At 40.5% G+C, this 12,851-nt stretch overlaps 2 protein-coding genes and 1 long non-coding RNA gene across 26 annotated transcripts in view; 2 read left to right on the top strand and 1 right to left on the bottom strand.

Moving 5' to 3' along the window:
• The first annotated feature begins 1,279 nt into the window (after window positions 1-1,279).
• On the top strand, window positions 1,280-10,552 carry klhl6 (kelch-like family member 6). Its single transcript, XM_020658903.3, has 7 exons — window positions 1,280-1,871; window positions 1,957-2,122; window positions 4,225-4,674; window positions 5,301-5,538; window positions 6,082-6,284; window positions 7,474-7,687; window positions 10,004-10,552. Exons 1-7 carry the CDS (start codon window positions 1,615-1,617, stop codon window positions 10,297-10,299), a joined length of 1,824 nt encoding a protein of 607 aa, XP_020514559.2. The 5' UTR covers window positions 1,280-1,614; the 3' UTR covers window positions 10,300-10,552.
• On the bottom strand, window positions 2,997-12,116 carry LOC136181291 (uncharacterized). Its single transcript, XR_010667649.1, has 3 exons — window positions 11,959-12,116; window positions 10,037-10,326; window positions 2,997-4,659 (listed from the first exon to the last, which is right to left on the bottom strand). It is a non-coding gene; the product is annotated as an uncharacterized lncRNA (long non-coding RNA).
• Window positions 11,097-12,851, top strand: part of LOC110005107 (protein starmaker) — a 150,870-nt gene continuing 149,115 nt past the window's right edge. For 4 of the 24 annotated variants that reach the window (XM_065962344.1, XM_065962345.1, XM_065962343.1 and 1 more), the window contains exon 1: window positions 11,362-12,031. In XM_065962344.1, the coding sequence (XP_065818416.1) occupies window positions 11,983-12,031 (49 nt within the window). In that variant the 5' untranslated portion in view covers window positions 11,362-11,982. Of the gene's footprint in view, window positions 12,032-12,851 lie in introns of all 24 variants that reach the window. The other 20 variants (XM_065962349.1, XM_065962350.1, XM_065962348.1 and 17 more) reach the window with 18 other exon arrangements.

Below are 12,851 nucleotides of genomic sequence, written 5' to 3'. Positions count from 1 at the left end.
AAAATATGATACACAATTATTTTGAAGAATAAACTCAAAAAATACATTTTTGGAGAAGTAATGAGTAAAAAGTAAGGAGACAGAAACCTCTGAGGTCTATCTGAAATAATGAAGTGACATAAAGTGATGTTGTCTGCTGTGGTCACATGACGCACTCTTTCAACAACTTCGAGAGTTTGGACTCACGTCAGAATTTCTCTGCACAGCAATGAGGCAACAGCGCCTCTTAGTGGAGAAAATAAAAGCATGCATGTTCACCATGGATGTGATTTTCATTGGCCTATTCATGTTTCAGTTCCTACTCCACTGCTAAGATGAATCAGTTCGCAACAGCTTGAAAATATCTGTGGTGTTTGTCAGGACAGAGGGAGGTCAAATCGTTGCTTTGATTCTTTATATCTATTTTTGTCTCATGTTGTGTTGTGTTTTTATTTTGAAAGGGATGATGGAGGGAAGATAAGATGGGATAAGATAAGACTTTATTTGTCCCCGAGGACACTTAACATTACAGCAGCAGTGAGGCCGACTGAGAGGTAAAAAAAGAGTCATCCCAATTAGCATGAATAACAAAAACATAGTCTATTTAACACTTTACACTTTAATATAGAAATCTAACAAGGAAATCCATCATTGCAAATCTGGCTGCAAAAAAAATCGTGAACTTTTTGTACTAACAACCCAGCTATGTCTGCGTGAATATTCAACGTAATACATGACGTAATCATTTTAAATCATGCAATAATGATCTACTGTATATTAAAGTACAGGAGATTGTAATTGTGTAAAATAAAACAATGGATACAATTGTATTTATTAAAGTGTAGGTGAAAATGTTACAACAATTGAGTAGTTATGCAACTGTCTTATAGATAATAAATATAGGAACATAATATTCTTACTACAGAACAAATAATCAACTTCATTCATATTTATTTACTGTATGTACGTTGCATTGCGTTTTATTGAAAATGTGCCCAAAAAAAAGATGCAAAAAGCTGCTGTAGTTTGTTTTTTCCCCATACTGTCGTAGTTTTAAGTTTTTAATGAAACAATCTGAGACAGGAGGCACGAGGGGGTCAAGAGGTCACATCAGTACGAATTGTCCTGCAGGTTCAGGGACAAACTGACGACCTGCCAGTCACTATCTCAAGATTATGATCACTTATTCACACTTACATGTCTGAATAAGAAAGTGATCGAAGACTATTAAGCAAGAATGGTTTTCAATCGGATTGCAGATTTAAGGACTCACAACTAAATTCAGTTTTTGATAAGATGCTGAGTGTTATTCTTTTTTGTAGGAGAGCATGTGCCAGAGACAAATGGTTCTGCTTAAGAGGGAAAAAATATAAACTCAGGAGAAATGAACGCCGCAAAAGAAGAGGAAGTGCCTAGAAACCAATGTTGCTTCATACGTATGTTCCTCTCTGCACAGGAATAGGAAGTATGAAGAGCACAGGAAAAAGAAAACACAGATCCACATCTCACAGCGACAGAACTGAGCGTAAACCACAGGGAGCCTCGTTCTGGTGCAGGTGGCACCAAAAGTAACTCGGCACGCTGTTCTTCTGAAAAGAGAGCGAGTATATCTGAAGAGTTTCTGGTTGTAAAGAGATGAGTGAGTCACTGGAGAGGACCACAGACTGTCCCCTGCCTCTTCTTGGAAACGACTCCAGGCCGGAGGAGGAGAAAGACGACCAGACGGCCTCGAGCGAGTTGAGCTGGGAGGATGGCGGTCTCCCTGTGGAGCTGCAGAGAGGCATGGAGACCCTCAGAGTGAACAGAGAACTCACTGATGTTGTGCTGTGTGTTCAGGGACACGACTTCCCCTGCCACCGAGCCATACTCGCTGCAGCCAGTCAGTACTTCAGGTGAAACGGCTTTTCAAAGTACTTCCTTTTTTAAATTTCTTTCTTATTTCTGTTGTTGATTTAATACTTTTTTGTGTGTGTATAGGGCGATGTTTTGCAGCGGCCTGAGGGAAAGCCATGAGGAGAGTGTGGATATAAAAGGAGTGGACAGTGGGACCATGCGCTCTCTTCTGGAGTACACCTACACCAGCAGAGCCCTCCTGACACACGCCAATGTGCAGAAAATACTAGAAGCTGCCAGTCAGTTCCAGGTAAAAATGACTTCAGTCAAACTGAAAATAGATGAGTTCACTTGGTGATATCCTGTGACGGTACAAAAAAGAGTTCCTTCTAAATCTTGAGCACATTAGAAACAACAATGAAAATATTCATATAAAAAATTATACCTAGTATAATCAATAGGATCAATAAAGTTTATCTTTTATTTTCTAAATGTAGGAAAACGGTTCTGTATAGGGTTCACTTAACTATGAAAATATCTGATTTAAGTTTGTTGCTACACAGGTTCAAAGACTAAAGTATCATAAAACCATGATGTCCTAGTAGCTGAGTTTTTAAGATTATTTTTTTTAAATTGTGATCATGTGATTCATCAGTGAGTGTAAAAGACAGACATTCCGATTTTGAGTCATACATTCTCGCTGAACAGCAAGTTTGCATTTCCTGTAATTTATGAGACAATCATGATATTTTTATTATTCATAACATTGTGAATTATTACACATCAGATCACACAACTGGTGCATCAAAGACATGTTCAGAGCCACTCTGTTGCAGAATCAGAATCATTAAGAATGAAAAACACAGATTTATTTAAATCTACATGTCGTGAATTCAAAGAGATCAACAAAAAATACGAGTGATTATTTTTGTCGACACTTCGAACCGTCATGTTAAACTTTATTAAAAATCTAACATTTCCCCGTCCAGTGGAACAAACATGTCAGCGTGTACGAGACGGGTCTCTCTAAAAAGGGAAGTGAAAGTCGTCCGGTTGTTTACACTCAGGATCAGTTTTCCATATGGCTTAAATTAACTACACAGCTGTGTCAAACAGCGGCTGAGGCAGGTGTTTGTGTTGTTAAACTTCTATTTCTGTGACAAACAGTTTAAGGTTTAGATTTGAAAAAAAAAAAAAAATCAAGCTCTGTGATTGGTTGCACTTCTTCAACTGCTACACAGTTTAGGATTGAGGTTAGATCTACGAGCAGATTACCATTTATGGTTGGGTTTCAGGATATGCATGAGGCTAGCTTTATGCTCAGTATACAGATGATGTAAAGAGATTTACAAACTTTCTACGTTCTGGTAGAGAAATGTGAATGTTGATAAATTCTTCTGTGGTACATGTTCAAACTGTCCTCAGAGGAACATTTGGTTCCTGTAACTCTGTTTGAAGATGAAATGCTTCATGAGAAGTTATAGTGGGGGGGCCGCGACAGTGAAACCGTTTTTCTCCTGGTCGCTTTTTAGCTCCAAACAGTTTTCAGGGACCCATTTTTACATTTGAATAAAGTTTGTGTATTTAATTCACAGAAAATATATCATAGCGATGTTTCACTTCTCCAACTTCCAAATGTCACTACCAAATCTACAAACAGTAGTGCCCCTTTAAACTAATGGAATGATGCGTCAATAATTAATCAAATACAGAATGCCAACGTAAAAGAAAAGTCAAATGTTCATCTTGTACTTTTTCTGTTGGGTTTCAGTTCTCCATGTGATCTGCAGAGTCCCTCTGCACCTTTAAGAAAAAGCTAAAGACCCAGCTCTTTCATGAATACCTACTAACTTAATGATGATGGTCTCCATATTATTGATGATGATGATGGTAATGACGATGGTTTTTGTTTGATAACGACGACTTATAAGATGGTTTCTATACTGATTAGAGCTCTCAAGAACTGCCCTCAATGTTGTGTGTTGTTCTTACTCTCTGATGTACGTCGCTTTGGATAAAAGAGTCTGATAAGTGAATTGTAGAATTGTAGCTCTGGGGTCTAACAGACGACTCTAATAATCATCATCATCATCTCAGTACTGATGGGATTTCAGGACGCAGTGTCTTCAGATGTGTTTGCTCAAGTTAAAACATCTCAGCTCCTGTGAATACATCGTTTCACATCTCCACATTGATTTTATTGTGACAGTAAAATTGCTTCTTGTTTGTTTTAAAAACAGACTTTTCAAGTTGTCTGGTCCCCTTCACTGCTTACTTCTGTTTAAGCTACAGCTAATCAAGCTAGTTTCATCTGATTATCAATGATACTATTTAAAACACAGAAGAGTGCTGCCTCAGTCTCCAGCTTCACAGTAATATTATTGTTTCACATTCTCACCCTGTGTCCTGTAGTTCATGCGTGTGGTGGACGCGTGTGCTTCCTTTCTGAGCCGGTCTCTGCAACTCGAGAGCTGCGTTGGAATCCTGAATCTCGCCGAGAGCCACGCCCTGCCGTCCCTGAAGACCAGGGCTCAGGACTACATCGTGTCTCAGTTCTCCCAGGTGATCGAGCAGCAGGACTTCCTGGAGCTGCCGGCTGAGTCTCTGGAGAGCGTCCTGCAGAGGGACGACTTGGATGTGAAGCGTGAGGAGAGCGTGTTAGAGGCCCTCATGCGCTGGGTGAGAGCCCGGCAGGACGAGCGCGCTCCTCTTTTGGCCCGGTTGCTCCTACATGTGCGACTGCCGTTACTGGAGCCTGCGTACTTTGTGGAAAAAGTGGAGTCGGATGAACTGATCCGTGGCTGCAGTGAGGCTTTCCATTTGTTGCAAGAGGCCCGCATGTATCACCTGTGTGGCAGGGAGGTCAGTACACAGGGAAGTCAAACATTTGAAGTTATTTACAAAACAGCTTTTTAATGTTCATTGTAAAGATATTTTTTCAAGGATTGGAGATTATTGTTTGTCCATTGTGGCCGCCTAATCTGTGATACATGTACGTCGTTTTAAATACCAAAGTTTAAAGGCTTTATATGTGATGTTTTGATCCAGCAGATGTCGCCCTTGAGCACCAGCATGAAACCAAAACAACTCTCACTGCATTGTTGTGTTAGCATGCTAATGCTAGCGATCTTTATTCTGCTGGTATCTTCACACTGCATGTAAATTTACCTGAAATGAGCGTGATCTAGAAACACAGTTAAGCAGTGAGTACAGTATGTTATTCTTCTTTTCTCTAGTCCCTCAATTAAACAACTTTTATACACGAGGGGAGGAGTCAGCCGGCCGTCCGGGCGATGTAAACAAAGTGAAGATAGGACTCTGAAAACTCTGAAAACATCACAGACAGTGGGACTCGGGTGTTACACCCATTGTAGACAGTCATGACTCACAGAGTTATTTTCAGAGGAGATACTTGATTTATACATTTCAGTGTGAAAAATCACAGAGAAAGACTTTACAGTAAGTTGTTTTTTGTTCCATGTTTACAGGTGGTCTCTGAACGCACCAAACCCCGGGTTCAGCACTTTCTATCCGAGGTGTTTCTGATAATCGGAGGCTGCACTAAAGACGAGCGCTTCATCTCCACCGTCACCTGTTTGGACCCCCTCAGGCGCAGCAGGCTGGAGGTGGCACGGCTGCCATTTACAGAGATGGAGGACGAATCCCAAAATAAAAAATGGGTGGAGTTTGCTTGCATCACCTTTCGCAATGAAGTTTACATATCAGGTGAGAAAAGTTACAAGTATTCACACAAAGTCTTAATTAAAAGTCTCTGCCAATGAAAGGCGTCTGATCCAACCTTCACAACAGGGTCCTCACACGCTGACTAGACTGAAAGTGAAAGTAACATCGTCGACTGTCTGCTCGTTACACATCTGCAAAGTTACTCTGTTTGTTTTCTAATGTTTTCATCTTACAGGTGGTTGTAGATGTTTCTCGGGTTCTTTGCATTTAAAGTTGTCACTAAGTTACAATTGGACTTGACAGAGGAGACGTGATATCATCTGCATCAACAAGGGTTGTGGTTTTAGGTGTTTCCCAGCTCAGGAACTGTAACTGATACTTTCGCTTCATACTAACTTTATCTGTTCGACAAAAAAAAAGTGTGAAGTTCAAACTGGGTTGTGTGAATTAGCATCTTGTTTACAGATGATGTTTATGTGTTTGGCTTTATATAAAGTTCAGATAAAGTCATTATTAGAGATATACTGACATGTTGATGTTTGTGGTAAAAGCTAGTCTGTAATAGTTCTTATTCTGATGTTGCAGGGGGTAAAGAGACACAGCATGATGTTTGGAAATATAACGGCGCCCTGGACAAGTGGATCCAGATCGAGCCCCTGATCACTGCGCGCTGGAGACACAAGATGGCCGTTCATGGGGGGAAGGTTTACGCTCTCGGGGGCTTTGATGGTGTTCAGAGGCTCGCGAGTGTAGAGGCCTACGATCCGTTTCACAACCGCTGGACACAGGTAAACTTTCAGGAGGTTAAAAAAAGGACAGTGGTGCTAATTAGGGACTTTACATCAAATTCTCCCTGTTTGTGAGCGGTGATGGTTGGAGTGAATAATCCCCCGCCTCTGTTTTAACCCCTCGTCTTTCAGTTCAGTGTTTCAGTATTAGGACACTAAACAGTTTGCTTCTCACTGCTCTCCCGAGCATCGTGTCCAACTACAACAGACTGCTATTCTGAGTAAAAAGCTTTAAAGGAAAAAGTCTGTAAGTCTCTGGTACCAAAAGATGGACGGCTTAACTGGCTGTTGAACATGTGAAGCCAAAAGCAAAGAAAGAGGCTGACCATCAAAACAGAGCTCACCAGAGAATGTATATTAAACTGAATTTAACCAGGCCAACAAGTACACTACAAGTTCACTTCTTAAAACTCACTTTTATAAACTTACTTTTATGTGATTTCTCCTTTAAAGATCTATTGCTTCCTTTTATTAATTTTATTGATTTTAACCTTTTTATCTTTCTCTTCTTTAAATGTTTTAGCCTTTAAATGTTTCCCCTTCCTGTATTAATTTTACTGCTCTTAGTCTTTTTAAATTCCTACTCCTTTTATGGTTTAACTCTTCATCTCTCTGTTTCTTTATTCATTTAACCAATGTCCTGTTTATCTCTTCTTTTTATCTTCATTCTGTGTTTACAGCCTGTGATGTGATGTCGTCCCACTCTCCCTCTATTTTCATTTTGTTCTCTCCTGGTTGATTTGAAACTAATGTTTCCTTCATTGTATTGAACTGCCTCTTCATACCTGCCTGTTGAATGTAATTCCTCTTATTTACATTTATATAATTTTGTCCTCTCTGTTGATTTCTGTTCTGTTGTCGTGTTGCTGTATTTGCTTTGTCTGTCACAGCACTTTGTAAACATTTGTTTTTAAAGGTGCTATATAAATAAAGATATTATTATTATGTACATATTAATACATATACTTAGTACATATCCATCTTAATGTTGGGCAATGCCATGTATGTGTGAATAAGCACCTATTTACTGACTTTGTTAAGTGATCTATAAAAAAATTCAGCTTTTTTCTACTTCCCCATAAAACATCATCTTAACTCATCACAGCGGTGTGTGATCGACTCCTCCGCCCTCTCTAGATAAAAATAAAATGTCATCAACTTCAGATCCCCCGTTTGTCTCCACTCACAGGTGACGCCTCTTGCAGTAGCGGTTAGCTCTTTTGCTGCAGCTAGCTATGACAGGCGGATCTATGTGATTGGTGGAGGGCCCAATGGAAAGCTGGCGACCGATCAGGTCCAGTGCTGGGAGCCCGGGACGGACTGCTGGGAACTGCGGGCCCCCATTCCCATCGACACCAAATGCACCAATGCAGTGACATTCAAGGACTGCATCTATATCGTTGGTGAGTTGTCGGTGGAGGGCGCTACATGTTGTGATATTATTCTTCACTTCACGCGTCTGTGATTACTCTGAAATGAACTCTACCAGAGCAGGGAGACGGAGGAAGTAGTTTAGGTTGAAGTGAAAGGATGAATGAATTTGTGAAAGAATATAACCAGTTTTCCTGTCTGAACTTACGCTGAGCTCCATTTTATTGAGTCTTGATGTCTTGAATGGGGGGGGGGGGGTAATCACTTCATTGGGGTCATCAGGTGAGCACCCTCCTTCCTTGATGTTTCATTGATAGGCCCACGACATCTCCAGAGGGCTCAACGGCAACTCTGCTTTTACCCCTCCTGTATGTTTATGGTCATCTTGCAGCCCAGTTGGGATCCTTTCTTTTCAGCCAGATCCAATTGCTGCCTCGTTCTGCAGCCTCTGACAGCAACCTGATGGCTCTTCGGAGGGCCTGTCCACGGACTCCCATCCCTTTCAGTAGCCTGGTGGAAGATGTTGCAACAAAGCCTCTGCAGCCAATCTCCACAGGGAGTACTTGCGTTCTCCAGCCTCGTTGTACTGCCTCGCCTGCCATATCTGAATATTTCAGCCTCTTGCGTTTATATGCTTCCCCAACTGCAGCCTCCCATGGCACAGTTAGTTCCACAATATATCGGGACTTTTGTGAGGCTGACCACATAATCAAATCCGGCCTGATATTGGTTGCAACAATTTCTGGTGGAAAAACAAGTTTCTGGTTAAGATCAACTTGCATTTTCCAATCCCTGGATGCATCCAATAGGCATGCTTCCCTTCTCACGGTTGGATTCCTTCAGTCTTGTCCTGCTGGTACGAAGGTAGTAGTGTAATTGAAGCCAGAGGTTGGGGGAGAGAGTGCATTGGTGGTAGCCCTCCTCCCTTCTAGGATTAGAGCCAGTTGCCGGAGGACCTGGTTGTGCCTCCAGGTATACCGTCCTTGGGTGAGGCTTGTTCTGCAGCCGGTGAGAATATATCTTAGGGTTGCTGGTGTTTGGCAGAGTGGACATGCTGGGTCTTCTCCAACCCACTGGCTTAGATTCTCAGGAGTGGGAAGGACATCATAGGTGGCTCTAATGATGAAACTAAGTCTGCTTCCTTCCATCTCCCAAACATCCCTCCATGTGATTTTTCGATGCTCCAGATTTTCCCATCTCGTCCATTGGCCCTGTTTGGCCTGTGAGACAGCCATTGCACATCTTTTTGCCTCTTCCTGGTGACGCACCTCTGCTACAACAAGCGTTCTTCTCTGGCCGAGTGTTGCTTTGTGCCATGTAGGTCTGCTTGTTCCGAGACCAAGACCACCTCTTCCATGCTGCACCTGGCCTACACTGTCTCCATGCCTGAGAGCTGACTTTGCCTGTTGTACAGCTTCAGTTGGGGTCCACTTCCTCCCTGTTGCCAACCTGGGAGCAGCCGCTCGTATTGTGGAGTCTTGGGATTCGGTCAGGGTCATGTCCAGTCTTACCTTAGCGCATTTGTACTCCTCAGCCAGGCTTGTGACCGGCAGTTTCAGCGTGTCAATTCCATACAAGCCGATATTGCTGAGACAACGTGGGAGTCCAAGCCATTTCTTGATGTATGAACTGACTGTTCTCTCTAGCTTCTCTACTTTGGTGACAGGAATCTCATAAACTTTCAGAGGCCGCATTAGACGGGGGAGCAATCCCAACTGGAGGCACCACAGTTTCAACCTGCCAGGAAGGAGGGTCTTGTCTATGTTTGCAAGGCCATTGATGGTTTCTTCCCTCAGTTTTTCGCTTTGGTCAGAGTCCTTGAGGCTTGAGTTGTACCAACGCCCCAAGCTTTTAACTGGCTTCAAGATTACCTCAAAGCATTGTCTCAAAAAGTCTCCTCAGAATGTTGATTTTATGTTTTACATGTTGTGTAAGAAATGGATTTGCATGTATATTTGTTAGTTGACAGATAGATAGGAACTTTATTAATCCCTTGGGAAGCTTCCCTCAGGAAATTCAGATTCCAGCAGCAGGTAACACCAAAGGATAGAACAGCACACAGATACAAAGAATAAAATAAAAGTTATATACAAATAATATACTGTACACAGTAGCAGCAATAGACATGTCTAAATAAAATATACCGGTATAGATTCATAATAAAATAATAAAATAGCAGCAGCAATAAAAAAAAAGGTAGCAGCAGTTATGTTGTCCTTTGTGTTTATAAATAGATAATTAACAATAAATAATGAATAATGCAAGCTGTTAGGATTGTGTTGTGGTCAGTTCAGGCGTATTATGTTATTGTTATTATTATATTGTGATAGTTTTTGTGTCTCTCCCAGGTGGTGCCATGCATGCCATGTATTGCTACTCACCTGTGTCAGACTCGTGGTCTCTTGTGACCCGTCTCGGGGAGAGAGCGAGCTGTGCCATCGCCGCCTGCAACAACAAACTCTTCATCACCGGTGGACGAGATAACAAAAACCAAGTCATCTCCACAGTGATGTGCTGGGATGTCGGCCAGGGGCTGCTCACAGAGGAGTGTGTTTTACCTCTGGGAGTGTCACATCATGGCAGTGTGACCCTCATGAAGTCCTACACACACATACACAGAGTGATGCCTGCAGACTGTCAGTGACGCAGGCTTCTGTTGCTGATAGAAAGACTGAAAAGGAAAAGTCAAGGAGAGTCATGATGAAGTATTCATGTGTGTTCATTTTGTGTCACATTGTCACTTTCAACTACTGTCAATCAATATGTTTAAACCTTCAGCAGAACAATGTCAGATTTGAACTTAAATTGTATGAATTGGAATTTTAAATCAACATCATTGCAAAGCAGTGCATGCCCTCAATGATTCCTCAAGATTAAATAAAAGTTGAATGAATGAATAGATCAAATATTAATCAAAAACAATAACAAGATTTCTTAACCTTAAAAAATAAATAGATGTAAATATACCTAAAATGTACAAAAATATACAACATAAATACATTGTTGATTTCACAATGAACAGAATGCAAAAACAGAATGGCTCAATACTCATGAAATGAATATAGACTGTGTGTAGTATAAATCACTCTGTAGGCCTTTTTTTTATCAACACTGCCATCAAGTGGTGATAAAGACATAAAGTGAGACGATCACAAGATGAATACTATGGAAGTGATTAGTGATCAGAATTCAAATGATAACATGTAATCATTTAAATAAAAATGCACATTCTTTGACTAAATTAAAATGAAAAAGAAAATTACATTTGCTTTTTCAATTTAAAAAAATGTGCATTTTTGAAGTTGAAAACTAAAATTCTATTTAGATAAATTAGTCATAATTTTATTTTTGAGTCAAATAATACTCCCATATTCTGAAAATTAAAAAAACATTTCTGTTGATGGATTTTAATCTTCAAATTAGCTTTATCATTTGAATTCTGATCACTAATCGCTTCCATACAATACTATCTACATTCTGTAAACATGTTTAAGACACAAACCTTACAAACCTAAAGAAATTAAAAATACATTCAAATATAAATTGTTTGTAAATGAGAGACACAACGAAAGCATACTGCTCCTGTTTCTTTAACAGCCCGCACAACCTTCAAAAAAAGATTTGGCATCGTGACTAAACTGTCAAAGCTCAGTTTCCGGTTTGATTTCAAACTAAAAGCACAGAGGCTAAATACAAACAGCAGGTGAGTGAAAGTGGTGGGGAAAAAAAGAAAGAAAATAAGACAAAACCTATTTAATTTTTGTTTTTAGTTAAAACGGACTGTCTTCTATTGATAACATCTGTACACCGAAGCTGGGAAACACACCTTTTCAGGTGGGCACCTGAGAGCAGATGAACAAACAGTGTGTCTGCATATAAAACCAATAGTTAACATTGTTCCGTCCACATATTAAGAGATATTTGAAGTTTGAAAAAGTAGCCTAACTTAAGCCGTGTAGCCTCGCATGTAGGCGTCGTGACTACACAATAGTCGAGCTTCTACCTTATTGTGAAGGTCGGAGGTATACACAGACCGGAAGCTCAGATGGACACATCTGAACGAGACACTGTCGTTTAGAACCTTGCCTGTTTGTCTGCGTCCTACAGCCGCGCCCCTTTGTGTTACCTGAGCCCGACTGAGTGTTGACTTGATCCTGTTCTGACTTGTTGGAAGGAGAAATAACAACCCACGAGTTGTTGGAGTTAAATCAGAGAGTAAAAGTGTTTTTTCTGTTCCTGCACTCGCGACGACAAAGTGAAAGTGAAAGTACACTGAAGGTACGACAGCGGCTGCGGAGCATACCTGTGATTATTCTGCTGCTCTGCAATGGGTTGCTTTTATTTCCTGGCCTCGTTCTTATTTACCTCCTGCCTCGGTGAGTTTTTGTTCTTTAACATTCTGCTGTTTTTATCTTGAGACTTAATGAACCTACAGAGCTGCAGACCTCACCACGAGCAGGACCAGACATGTTCAGTAATCATTAATACAAAGAGGGTTCAATAGTTCACTGCAGCTAAAAACTGTTTCTTTATCAGACATGTACATAAGTTTTGACCTGTGCAGTATTTTTGCTTTTAAAAATGTATAATTCACATGTTTATTATGAAGTAATAGACTTTATAGAAACACAGCATTACTTTGATACGTTTGTTAATAACAGACTAAGAAATACACCTGATGATATTAGTCTATTTCATGTTTACTTTTATTTGTTTTAACTTTGTATTCAAATGTTTAACATCGACTTTACACTTGTTACACATGAACAAACTAAACACACATCTTCACCACTCTTTACTCAGCATGTATCATCATGAAGTGTTAATCCTGGGACAATGGCAGAGACGTGTTCTCTGGTCATTGTTCAGGCAGAAGTTTGACATATTTTTACTGAGCGGAATCATACTGAAAGTTTTGACAGATAGATCTTGATGCATGGTTTTGTTCTCCGACTTAGAAAATATTCAATTCATGTAACACAAATAAAAGCCGGACTATCTCACAATTAAGACACTGGAACAAGGATTCTGGAAACATAAGTTGAAGGAGAATTTGTTGTTAGTCAGGGAGGTGTTCAGGTACAACTGCTTGTGTTTTAAGTGAATAAAATGTTAAACAGCTGATCTGTCTCCATGGTGATCCAATAACTGATGAAGTCTGTCAAATGCTGCTGTGTCGCCATAGGAAGTTGTTTA

The sequence above is a fragment of the Labrus bergylta genome, chromosome 13, assembly GCF_963930695.1.
Source record: "Labrus bergylta chromosome 13, fLabBer1.1, whole genome shotgun sequence".
Lineage (NCBI taxonomy): Eukaryota > Metazoa > Chordata > Actinopteri > Labriformes > Labridae > Labrus > Labrus bergylta.
This window is presented reverse-complemented; position numbering and strand designations above follow the sequence as displayed.

What these genes read in the sequence shown, in the direction of transcription:
- klhl6 (XM_020658903.3), top strand. Translation starts at nt 1,615, where the DNA reads ATGAGTGAGTCACTGGAGAGGACCACAGACTGTCCCCTGCCTCTTCTT. An exon ending in ATCACCTGTGTGGCAGGGAG is followed by an intron (nt 4,675 to 5,300) that starts GTCAGTACACAG and finishes CCATGTTTACAG; the next exon opens with GTGGTCTCTGAACGCACCAA. An exon ending in TTCACAACCGCTGGACACAG is followed by an intron (nt 6,285 to 7,473) that starts GTAAACTTTCAG and finishes CTCCACTCACAG; the next exon opens with GTGACGCCTCTTGCAGTAGC.